Here is a 13,118-nt window from a genome sequence, read left to right on the forward strand (position 1 = left end):
TGATCATAATGACATGATGCGTAAATCAATTATCTATGGTGTTGAGTCATGTTCAGTGTTGCCCGAATACGAATTTTAAATTGACAGTTATGTAGCTGTTATGTGAGTGCAGGGGCGTATAACTCCCGCATAACCTTGTAACCCTGATGGGAGGAGTTATTCCCAACCCAAATTCTTATAGACAAAGCTGTTGTGGCTGAAAGCTCAGATCTCATTGGCTTAGAGCAAAAATTGTAGTTTGATTTCTCGCTCTCTACCATAGCGACTTGTATAACAGAAAGAGAAGCTAAGCGTGGGTTATGCTCCGATAAAAATTAACGGTAATTTCCAACACGCCATTTCATAAATATACCACTCTCCGCCATTTCGTAAGTTGAAAAGTCAGTTGAAGATTTTAGCGTAAATATTTTGAATTTTCTTTCACCCATCTAAAAATAATGTTACGTGCTAGAATTCTTCAAGGTGATAAATTAATGCCGTGTTGTGTTAAAGTGTGTTATCGGGTCTATCTCCACCAATTGAAAGAAGGACCCGAACCCGTTAAATACAGGTACTAACCTCTCGTTCTTTGATACAATGTTCGTTCCTGATTCCTGAATGTACTTCATTGGCTAATAATTTAATTAATTTTCCTTTTCAGACGTATCCGTTTGATCCGTTTGATCAGATGTATGACGCGATACTATACCACGTATTAGGATGCTAAAACTGCTAAACAAAGCCACGATTACATCAAACAAGGTCATTTAAACCTCTCCAGAATTGCATCACCTTATTCAGATTTAACAGAATTTTCAATAATGTTTGTTGACGACAAAGCTGTGGAAATTATATGAAACCCTTGCAGGAGAATTTGAATAACTTCTAGTGCTGTGGCAGTAATAATTAACACTTAAATTTGTTACTCTTTAACTAATATTTATAAGATGTAAGTCACCTACAGTACGCTTCAACAGTGTGGAATCCTCATCATTTGAAGGAATATTCTGAAGGTATACACCTAATTTATATTGCAGTGAAACTCGCTCAAGAAGTTTTGTTTTCGCTCCCTACAAATTCTGCAGAAACTGCATAAAACGCGATTTTTTCCCATACCTACAAGAAAGTTCACAAGTTCAACAGTGAATTAATCCATCACCATTAATGTCCCCTTTTTCTTAAAATATTTTTAATTAATTTTAATCCATGAAATTTATCAAATATGTGTACAATACTAGAATAGAATCATTGGTCTCAAATTTTGTCTTTTCCTAGGTAAGACGAAGGGCATTTTGAGCTGCATTGGTCCGACGGCAGCCCTTTTTCCCAGGAAACAGAAGACGCACTTGGAGATTTTGGGGACCAGACGGCAGCTGCGATATGTATAACATTTGTATATATATAACAGACTTCTCTGTAGGTCTTTTTAAGGTATACAATTCCGTAGTACATTATTTTGGTATTCTCATAAGGTCTCGCCAGCGTTAGCAATGTAAGCGGCCATAAATAATCTTTATATCGACTTTTCTCTGCTTTTTATCAATATATGCCAATGCATGTGTTATTTATCTAAACCTTCCGGAAGAAATTCTCTAAATGATGCTGAAAACCTTATTGAAATCAGTCGCATAGTTAAGAAGAACTAAGCGCACAAACAGACAGACGCGAATGTCACTTTATTTTATACTATTTATAGAAAATGGATTCCACCACGAATTGTCAGTATCTAAAATAGAAATATTAATTACATGTTCTTTTGTTGTTTTATATTGTTTTGTTATTTCTTATATTATGGTTTATGTATTATGATTTAAATTACACCATGTAAGAGTCAAAAGGCGTTACTATTATTTGACATAATGAATATCTTTCAACACGTTGAATATGTATTTTGTGTATATATTCTTGTATTTTTGTGCAAGGTCAAATTAAATCCTATTAAGGCGAAGGTAAATGCTAAATCACTATTTAGATTAATCTTTGCTACGAATCGGTATACATTATGAATGCCAAAAAATATACTATGCATAAATTGAAGCTTTTTCTTTCTTTATTATTGATTGGAATTGGAATAAAATTATTGGTTGCGTTACAAAAAATATAAACGTAAACCACTGATAATTTTGTTTTTTCTTGAGGTAACTAACAACTCATATAAGAAACACCTTTAAAAAAATACCGTTTTATGGCTAAGATTATTTTTTATAATTATTATTGACTAACTTTTTTTCATTCATATAAAAATATTCAACAAATAAATAAAACTCACTTTGGCGCTTACGTCAAATATATCCAGACTCCGCTGGTCAAGCAATTGTCGCCTCTATTCGTGGTGATATAAGACGCAAACATTCTAGCATCTGTACAGAAGTCCGCGGAACGTGGCACGGAACGGAAGTCGGTTTGTGACAGTTTTTTCGACGGTTTTTCTTGTCGGCATTATTTTGGTTACGAGCTTAGAGTAATAATTAATAATATACACTCTAAGGTTACGAGTATTATTAGTTCTCAAACGGTGAGGGAGTTTTGTTATTATATTGTTATTATTCACGACCAAAATATTATACTATGTGTAATGACAAAATATTATGTGTCATCAACAATTGTTCCTGATTTCAACTCTATTGATATTGAGAATGTTATATCATTTGAGAAATTTTAGGTTTATGAATATGCTATATAAATTCACAATATAAGTATTTTTTATTTTTCCAATTTTTTACATTATAATAAAAGCAGGTATAAGTACATTTTTTTTAAATACATGTAAAGCTAATATGTTCTAATTAGTGGTAATAATACCTCCCTAGTTGAGAAATTATCGTGATTAGAGAGGGAGTACTATCACAAGTTGATATTAGATTATATATTTAGTAGTTGCTATAATTAACATGCATGTAGAATTATATACTCATGCACTATTTTTAGAAAAAAGAACTTAAGAATTGTTCCTTGATAATTTCTAATACTGGATATTTGTTTGGTAATTTGATTGTTCTTCAAAAATTATTTGTAAATTGAATTTAAAAAATATATTAGCAACATAAATTTGATAAAAGTGTATATAATTTTTTTTTTAAAATAATATATGTAAGTGACATTTCAATGTAACGTATTATTAACAAATATTTTATATGTATTAATAATGCATACAAATAATAAAAATCAATAAAAAATATACAGTTATTAAAAATTAAAAAAATATTAATTATTATATTAAGGTTAAACGCGACGCTAGTTATATTCTACGTGTTCATAGATGGCGTAATTAATTAATTTGATCAAAATTCGCTTTTTGCAAGGTATTGCTTTACAGTATTAAGACAAATTATATGTTTGCGCCCGCATATACGCAATATGAATATGAATAAATAGTTTTGTCCGTATAAAAACTCAATTCTATCGAGAAAGGCATGCAAATACAATATTGGATTGAATAATCGGTACAATATTGTATTTGTATGCCTTTCTCGAAAGAATTGAGTTTTTAAACGAACAAAACTATTGATTCATATTCATATTGCGTATATACGGGCGCAAACAAATGATTTTTCTTAATATTGTAAAGAAATACTTTGCAAAAGCGTATTTTAATAAAATTATTTAATTAACGCCATCTATGAACTCGTAGAATATAACAAGCGTTGCGTTTAACCTTAATCACTAATATCCCCACAGTTTGAGTCCATCCGGCAGTCATAGCTCTGCCGCTGTTGTCAAAATAAGATTGATAGTAATCGTCCACCAGTTAAAAAGGTATTAGTAGGTATACGGAAGCCTTGGCGAACGGGGAGGCCTGGTCGGGCGCTTCCTACGTATAGCAGGTACATAGTACGCGGCTACTGCAATTACTTGTCTCGTGCAGATAAGTAACAAAAAATGTGCACATTTTATATTCTGTTGGAAGGGGTAGAAACCGAAATATGTTTGGCGTTTATATTCGCCTTAAGTTGTTGCAGTAAGACAGAAATCCTGGGTTCGATTCCTAGTTGAGACCGTTACTTTTTATTTTTCTGTGTCTTGTTCTGTTTCATTTTTTGTTTAGATAAATTATTATTATCTTCTACTTCAATAATAAATCAATGCTCAATACATCGGTTGTACTGACCCTGTTTTGTACTACTGTCCATTGTCTTTTTGAAAATAAAAAATATTTTGATGTGTGCATAGCTTTGGGTTTTTTTTAATTTTCCTTTTCCTGCATTCCAATATTTTTATTTGTAAAATATAATATTTTTGGGCTAGTGAATGAACGATGTTAGTTGGGAGCAGTTATATTGTCTATGTTTACACTTTTTTTAAATGTCCTTGAGATTTCTTTGTGGTCCATGATATATTTACCTGTCTGGACCAAACGACCGTTTTATCTGTGGTTAAGGGGGTGACAAAATGGCGCCATTCAAAAAGCCCGAAGATATCGATCTAGAGAGTGGTTTATTTATGTGTGAGTGGTTTATTTATGGCTGTTATTTTAGTAGATTGACAGAGTAGAGCTCTCGTGCCATTACAGAGGATTATTTCAAAAAATCTACACACTCGTGAGTCGTGGACACAATAATTATTGTTGTTTCGTCTTCAAATAATTAATATATGATTGTGTTGGAAAATAATTACGAATAGGGCCTTATATAATTTACGTGCGTGCCTCAACACGAAATACAGTAGGTACCGACTATGTACATTTTTATGAAGCAAATTTTGGGTAAGGTATTTTCACCCTTATAAATGAAATTAATATGGGTCGTAAATCACAAGCAAACTTTGGGCTGATGCTGAGTGGTTTATTTATGCTCCCATCCAGGTGAGATAATGGGACTTGGACACGGTCAAGCGGCTTGATCGCAAGCACGTAGTTTATTGTCTATGGCACTTTGTGTCAAGCATTTTGACCGTGTACCGAAGCTGGCTTGCAAGCATTGCGCAATTCTACGTGCTTGCGGCGAGGCTTGATGCGAATTTATATTTTTGTGGGAATAGACAAACGACAATAGACAAATAAATATCACGTATCATAAACCATGATATAAATTGAATAAAATTGTTATAAAATAGGTACTTAGTTATTGTTTTTGTGTTCAATTTGTAGAAATCCATCTAATTTAAAAATTCTGGAAGTATTTTAGTATTTTTTAATAATTATGACAGCGGTTTTCAAGGTCATTAATAATCAAACTGTAGAATAAATAATTTTCTGAATTTTCAATGGAGAAAACATATTTTTTGTATGAATACCGCACAAGATATTCATACAAAAAATAGCTGTAGCCTGTAATACACTTTGCAAATGCTCATGGGTAAAGCGGTACCTTAACTTGTACCATTCTTGACACCAAATTCGTTTCTTTTTATTATTTTATTCAAACATAAAGCTAACGTAAGAGCCAAGAACGCTTTGTCTTTGACAGATTCCATTTTGCCGCAAGTCACGAAATGACAGGAAGGCATAGAAGTACATATACATAGACCACCACGAAATCACAGGAAGGCGTGGCCATGCTTGACGGAGAGGCTTGATGCGGGCTGTCAAGCCGCTAAGCATAGACAATAATAGACAACAATAGACAAAAAAACTACGTGCTTGCGATCAAGCCGCTTGACCGTGTCCCAGTCTCTTAAGCTTGCGGGGCTTGCAGTTTTATATTCATCTCGCTAACTACGCATGCGTTTCTCTAGTAATGTGTCAGAGAGTGGTTTATTTATGGTCAGAGTCAGAGATCAATAAATGTGTCTGCGTATAAATGCATGCTGCACCTTGCACCCCCCTCTTTTCTCAAACGCTCGCCCACGCTCGCCACTACTAGACGACAGACGTTCGCCAAAGATCACCCCTCCATTGTTCAGCGTCATGTCTTTTGCAATGAATTCGCCGGCAGACACTGAAGTCGATGAAGATCATCAACGAAGGTCAGTGTTTTACCGCTAATTTAAGAGTGAGGTTTTTATATGAGTTGTTTGTACTATTGTTTTAGAGAAGGTCGTCATCTTATTTTATAAAGCTCTTATTATTCGACATTATCCAAATTTTTAAAATGAATTAACTTCCAAATTTTATTTTACATTATGAGATCGAAACTTTACTTATCTAGGTACCTACCTGCTTATATTTTGTTTTAAACATTTTAAAATTTAGAAGAGATATCAGCTTTTTGAACAACTAACTAAGAAGATGTTGTTTTTTTACCCTCTGTTTGAATGACTTTAAAATTTAGGATCGAACTTTATTTGTCAACAAAATGGCGGCGCCAGACACCCTTTTTAGGTACCTACCTATATTATCTGAACTATTCATGTTAAGGCTTGATGCAACATTAAAATCAATAAGTCAATAGGGTTTGAACTTTTTATGCCAGCTTCTGTAAATTCTGCAATTAATTCGTATAAGGCTGCTGGTGGAGTTTTTTTACGGGTGAGCCATTTTAGATCATCAAATAATATTTTTTAAAGGCGCCTTACAGCTAGCTACGCTGTGTCTTTCAATGAGAATGCAGGAATCAACCAGAAAATCTTTGGTTTAATAAAAAAAAAAAACGGAAACGCACCACCCCACTTGTCTACAAGGGGTGTCTTGACTTATTGAAAAATAATCCAATTAGAATTAGGTACCCAACGTATTTTTCTTTAGGTCCAGCAATACCAATTCATACGACCAAGATATAATGTTTTTCATCCGTGGCTGTAAATTAAAAATATGGAAATATTTTTTGATAATTTTCGAAATTCACAATTATAATTATTGGGATCGACTGGTTGAAAATCTTCGGCAATTAACTTTCAAAAAAAATTCTTTTCAGTTACAATCCAGGCTACGGACACAATTGGACGGATGGCCTACAAACAATATATCGTTGCCTGCAAGCCCTTTTAATATGGGCCCGCGTCATGAAGGGATTGATCTTTGAGTTAATAGCCAGTATCAATAGAAGAAAGGACATGGCCTTTTATCTAGTGGTAAGCAATTCAAGTAATTAATTAAAATATTATTGAAGCTATAAATATAATTTCATGAAAACTTAAAAATTATTTTAATATGCGGTTCATAAGATATCAGCAAGGGTTGAATGACAAATTCTATTGGCTCATCTTCTTACTACTGCCTTCATCAGTTTTCTCTGCTGGAGTTTATCTCTTATGATGTATGTCCCATCTCTGGAGTAGATTCCTATATCCCTACTAGAGTATATCCCTTCTGGAGCAGGTACCTGATCCCTTTTGAGTAGGTACCAGTATCCTCTCTAGAAAATAACTGTTCTGGAGAAGGTACCTATAGTCAAACATTCTTAAGAAGTTTTCTAGGGGACTGAAAATAACTTTTTAAGCGGAAACACCTTATATGTGGGATAAATTGGTCCATTTCTATAATTAAGTCTACAAAGGACCGAAAAAACCATATTTAGTTTGAAAATTTTCTAAGTGGGAACTTATCAAGCAAGTTTTACTGTATAAGTTTATCCCCTTTGAAGTAGGTATGTTCCATCTGGAGTACCTAAAAGGTTTCTGGAGTAAATTCCTTCTGAAATATATCCCTACTCAGGGCCGGCCCTGAGCCAAATGTGATGATGTGCAAATTCAAAACCGGTAGGTAGGTGATCACTGTAATAATATTCGGGTGATTTGTATATTTGTGTAGCGCTCTTTTTGTGAAAAATAATCTCTATGGCGATGTGTTGGGACTGTTAGTTGTTAGGTATTATCAATGCCTTGGCAATTTAGCACACGGAGTGGACTGCTCGATGCCCGGCCCTGTCCCTACCAGAGTATATCTCTTCTAAAGTATGTACCATTTGGGGTATATCTATTCTGAAGTATGTCCCATGTGGAGTACATTCTTTCTGGAGTGCATATCTCCAGGGTCAGCCCAGAGCCAAATGGCGCCTGGCGCTAGTAAATACCTCAAAGACGCTGTATTAGGTGTTAGGTATTATCAGCCCTTGAATCCTTGGCGCCTTGGCAAGTCGGTGCATAGAAAAGACTGTTCCAATTACACCTGCACTGGGCCGGCCCTGCATATCTCCCTATTTTTTAAATTATTTTTTAAATTTTTTTATTTTTATTATTTAATAAATGTTTACAAGCTACATTTTTTAACATTTTTTTAACTACCATACTAGGCTAATGCCCGTGTTGTTTTATTACAGAGTAAGTATAACCATCTGAATTTTATTCCTTCGACAATAAGCATGAAATTTCTTTCTTTTTTCAGTGGACTGTCACGCTTCTAGTGCATAAGGTCATTCGAGAGAAGCTATCTGTCAATATGACTATTTCTGCAGTGAGAGATTTAACCTTCTATGACACAAAATATGTCTAATTAATACTACATATTAATTAGATTATTACATCTATTATCAAATATTATAAAATAAGTAATATTATAATTAAAAATCATTGTAATTATGAAATAAAATTAATCTTAATGTACTTATGTATTAATCTATATAAAGGAGAGTGTCTGTGACGTTAGGAAGGCCGCGTGGCGGACACCGGTCGGGCAGCATGGATTTGATTTTTATTATGCAAATCTAGTTTTATTCCGATACTAATGAAATTTTGAACATTTGACCTTCAAGGTAAGAGAAAAGTCACTGACTTCAGCTAGTCCATGAACAAAAAAAACAGAAAAAGGTTACATTTTTATTCAATGTCTGAAAATACTGCAGATCAGAATTCAAATTTAAAATTCAAACAAAACAGAAAGCAAATTGTTTATAGCAGCAAATCGTAGCAGCATGCGTGCATTCTTTCTACAAGGGAGAAGGAAATGGTAGATACTTTCAGTATAGCCCTGGTGAAAGACCACCATTCAGAATCGAAACATTGCTTGAAATGGCATTATCATTATTTGATGACCAGATCCGAATAGCCAGGTACATCCCAAACCTTCCTGTTCCTCATTTCCTCCCTCTTCAGCCTCGACGACAAATCCCAATTGGGGATTCCAGAGTCCAACTGGTTCCGGCCATTTGAGATTCTTGTGCGGTGTTCACACACATAAAAAATTTTTGCTGACTAATGTACATTATTATCGAAAGAGCAAGCCCTTCACGTTTTTCAATGAAGTCAATAATTCCTCATAAAATTTCCAACCCGGAGTATCACAGAAGTTAGGATGACGCCAATTAAAGGTTTGGAAGGTATAGCAACATTGCAGGAAAGATGGTGGATATAACAGATGCAATTTTTTCTTACATAAACTCCTCACAAGAGCCTGTGTCATCTTTAGGGATGCTGTGTGGAGGGTCTTTTTGAGGATAGGAAGGAGTGAACATGGTATTGAAGGAGAGAGGAAACACAGAGGCCGGCAAATACGAGCATTGAACTCGAGAACGAGTCGTAGAAGCGACCCATTCTCATATGACAAAATAGTGTCAAGTGTGTACAAATGTTAGGCGCACATTTGGTGTGTTTCCCGACTATGCAACGGTGCCGAAGTAACCTGATGCCTGCGCTCTAAAAATTACAACCTGTTTGTTAATATACAGGAATCCATCAAAGGAACCGACCGTTTCTGCGCAGATTTAAGGTTTTTTTTCAAGTCTGTTGGGGCTTCAGACTGGAGATGGCTGCCAAATTCAACAGTGGGGCGCACTTGTGGTTAGTACAAGATCAGCAGTTGTGTACTATTAAAGTATTTGTGTACGCTGGGTACGCCCAGCTTCCGAGAGGTCACCTTGACTCTGGTTTTGATGGAGCCCCTGTCCCTGAGTTGGTCATTTAGAGTTTCATCACGCATTCTTGCAAAGCGATCACAAATCAATATTTCTAGAATCTCATTCATACACTTTAGCAGAACTGGCAGAACAAGTATTTTAGTTCACTGAATACTGTAGAAGTAAAATCCTTGAAGTCTTTACTTTATATCTTACCAACCTAGACTTTTACGAGTATTACTATTGTATTACATATTTCTAATTGTTTTTTTTTATTTCTTTATTTATATATTTTTTGCACAAAGGTTTTACATGCTTTTTGACGACCAAGCTGGGCATGTGCCTACATTATAGTAGTCGAAATTTGTGTATATTATTAAATTAAAAATATATAGAATGAAAACCACATACTTTTACTTATCAATAGAATGGAAATATAGATTAGGAAAAGATATGTTTTTTAATTAAGTTAAAGTAAAAGAATACTAAAGCAAATTAAATTATTTTAATGATGCAAAGCATAACATTTCGGTCAGTAGAAGCGTTGGATCTAATGGTAAGCATTTCAGCAAATGCTGACTGCCTCCCCCCCGGATGAGCCCTTCTTGCAGTTCCGTCTTTACCATATGAGCACCACCGACATGCGCCGAATAAAGCCTTTTCCCCAAGTTTTATGTTACGTGTAATAAAATGCTTAGTTGGGAAGATTCATTATTTTTAGCGCGATATGGAGGTATGTCAAAATTTCTCGCTTCAAATTCAAGATTTTATACAGCTGTATTTAAAATTGAATAAAACAAAATTAGTTGACATATCTAGTGAAAGAAACAATTTGATTGTAGTGCATAAATAAATCTCTCACTAGATCAATATCTTCGGGCTTTTTATTTAGAAATACTTAGACTTATATATTTAGAAATAACTAAAATAAATACATTTTTTAATTAAATTACACATAAATACATTACATAACAATATTATTCGCTTTCAGTGTTTTGTTGATTGAGCATAAAAGTGTAAAGATTTTTTCTTAAATGTACCTATACCTTTTTCATTTTTAATTTTGTCTGGAAGGCAATTATATATGTTGCCCCTCTCGTAACCAATGGATTGCTTGCCATAGTGAGTATGAATGGTGTTTAAATGTATGTTATCGTGTTGCCGTGTAAAGTGTGTGTGTACTTGGGACTTGTATGTAGTTTTATTTATTATTTATTTTGTTTCTAAGGAGACATGAACTATATTCATATAATTTTCTTAATGTTAACAGTTTTGTTTCTGTGATGTCTGTGCGAATGTGTATGAGTGCAAGCGCGATGGTATGCTTGCAAGATCTTATAAAAGGCGATGCACGTAAGTTGTGTGCCTTTTTTGTTACAACAGCTCCCCAATAAATACCAGTACAAGATCACGTATTACTTTACTGAGTTACTACCTTCCACACCACAATAAAGGCACAATACTTCATACACTACAGCTTCCATATATAATTTTTAGTGGATGTTCTAGGTTTGAAGTGAAATAGCTTTTTGATTAACCTATAGTTCATTTATACATGTTTCATATGCGTTTCCCCAGATTTCAATCAAGTAGTTTAAATGTGAATGTACAGGGCTATAATATAGACCTTTTTTAATTTTATTTGGTAACAGATATGATAACCAGCTAAATACGCTAATTAAGGGGGTTATTTTATCTTTAATATCTTGAATATGCTGTTTAAATAAATTGTTTATTAATGCACAGCCCAAGATATTTCTCCTGTATCAGGATTTGCATGTTGTTATATTCAATTTTTAAAGGTACATGAGGAGAAATGATTTTACGGATTGAGCTTAAAATCTTATATCCTGTTTTTTTCATTCATGGTTAGGATATTTGATTGGAGCCAACTGTTATTTTTTCTAGGTCTCTTACATTAACTTGGGCTTCTGTAGAGCCCCGATACTTGAGCCGGTCTGATATACTTACTCTAAGCATTTCGATGGAGTCTTTTTTTGGGAGGGTAGGTACTTCCATATTTTACAAATAAATATATACATTGATGGCAACAGTTTCCTTTCACATTGGTACAGATCAAACGACTACATTCGTTTTTGTATGGTTGTCGATATGTCAAAAATAAGGTTAATTATTTTTTTAAATACTTTAGCAGGGTGGATAATAAAACAACAATTTATTTTGAAGTTTTTTTGTTTACTTCTCAAACATTTATTTTATATCTTGTAATGGTTCACAAATATTTCCATTACAATACGGTAGGACTACAATATGCAGTCCAAATTATCAAAATATACAAAATAAACACAATATACAATGTTTTTTTACAAAATAATACAATGTAGTATTAAAAATAATAAACAAATATGTTTATAAACCTTTCCAAAAAGGTGTTAAATCATGCAAATTATTGTTAAACACTAGCAGATATTTAAAAAATCTTTATTATTATGAACAAAGGCAGTGACTTGTAGCCAAGCAGATTATCCTATATCTTTTATGGAATAGAGCCAGCTTATGTTTTATCTTTATTAGAATGCAAAACAGTTATGCATTATCTTTTCTGGAATACAATAAGATTAAGCTTTACATTTTCTGGAATACAACGAGATTATGTTTTGTTTTACTGTTAAAACCTATTTATTCACTCACATGTGAAAAGTGGTTAAATGGCACACAAGTAATTTCATCATTATAAATAGATCAATTAGATAATATTATTATTATTTTTACACCATGCATTAATTTAATACACACTGTACCTTTGTTGTATGAAATTAAACTTGCATAGAAAAATATACTCAATCAAATTTTGCTGCAGCGAAAGTGGCAGTATTTTACAACGAACTGAACTTTTTTGTTAAGTACCTACATGGGTAGGTACTTCTATTAAAATTATTTTTTAAAAGACTTGTCGCTGAAGCAAAATTATGATTCAAAACCTTCCAAATACTGGCCGAATTATTTAAACATTTTTTTACATCATGATCGAAGTTGCGGTGTGCATCTTATAACTGTATTTCTTACAGATCGCTTTTTATATCCCACGTACGCCGCCAAACTACTCAATACTATTAACGCGAGGAGGCCACAACTAGCCAAGAGGTATCCCGATGTGAATATTGACGCAGCCGAAACGTCCTGGCTGTCTGAATTCTCTGCATTTCGTTTTCCGATATTGTGATTTTGCTGAACTGAAATGTAAAACAAAAAGATAATAAGTATTTGATCCGACAAGATTGCAATCAACAACTTTACTTTTTCTATACCCGGTCTTTTTCGGGGTTATGAATGGTTAGGAGTAAGTTGAGAATCTTCCATGGGCATTTCCGACTCTTCTTTTGACCATTCAAACCTCTCTAAATACTCCTGCCACGAATAAAAATAATTTTCAGGAAAATTTTTAAGAATAGTATTTTTAGTCTGCAGGGCACACAAACGAAAATTGTCTTTTATTTATATATATATCTACTATAATATTTAGGTAAATTT

General features: G+C 33.6%; 2 protein-coding genes across 3 annotated transcripts in view; one reads left to right on the forward strand and one right to left on the reverse strand.

The window, feature by feature from the left end:
- The first annotated feature begins 5,765 nt into the window (after positions 1 to 5,765).
- On the forward strand, positions 5,766 to 8,404 carry LOC149413699 (uncharacterized). The gene is made up of 3 exons (XM_089644706.1): positions 5,766 to 5,883; positions 6,771 to 6,927; positions 8,180 to 8,404. The coding sequence occupies exons 1-3, from the start codon at positions 5,825 to 5,827 to the stop codon at positions 8,285 to 8,287; spliced, it is 324 nt and encodes a 107-aa protein (XP_089500832.1). The 5' UTR covers positions 5,766 to 5,824; the 3' UTR covers positions 8,288 to 8,404.
- Positions 8,405 to 11,611: 3,207 nt separating this feature from the next.
- The window catches only part of zye (zona pellucida domain-containing protein zye), an 81,133-nt gene continuing 79,626 nt past the window's right edge, over positions 11,612 to 13,118 (reverse strand). For both annotated transcript variants that reach the window (XM_089644652.1, XM_089644650.1), the window contains one exon: positions 11,612 to 12,820. In XM_089644652.1, the coding sequence (XP_089500778.1) occupies positions 12,609 to 12,820 (212 nt within the window). In that variant the 3' untranslated portion in view covers positions 11,612 to 12,608. The remainder of the gene's footprint in view (positions 12,821 to 13,118) is intronic.

The sequence above is a fragment of the Hesperophylax consimilis genome, chromosome 21 (assembly GCF_061612785.1).
Source record: "Hesperophylax consimilis isolate HC1 chromosome 21, BYU_Hcon_1.0, whole genome shotgun sequence".
Classification (NCBI taxonomy): Eukaryota; Metazoa; Arthropoda; class Insecta; order Trichoptera; family Limnephilidae; genus Hesperophylax; species Hesperophylax consimilis.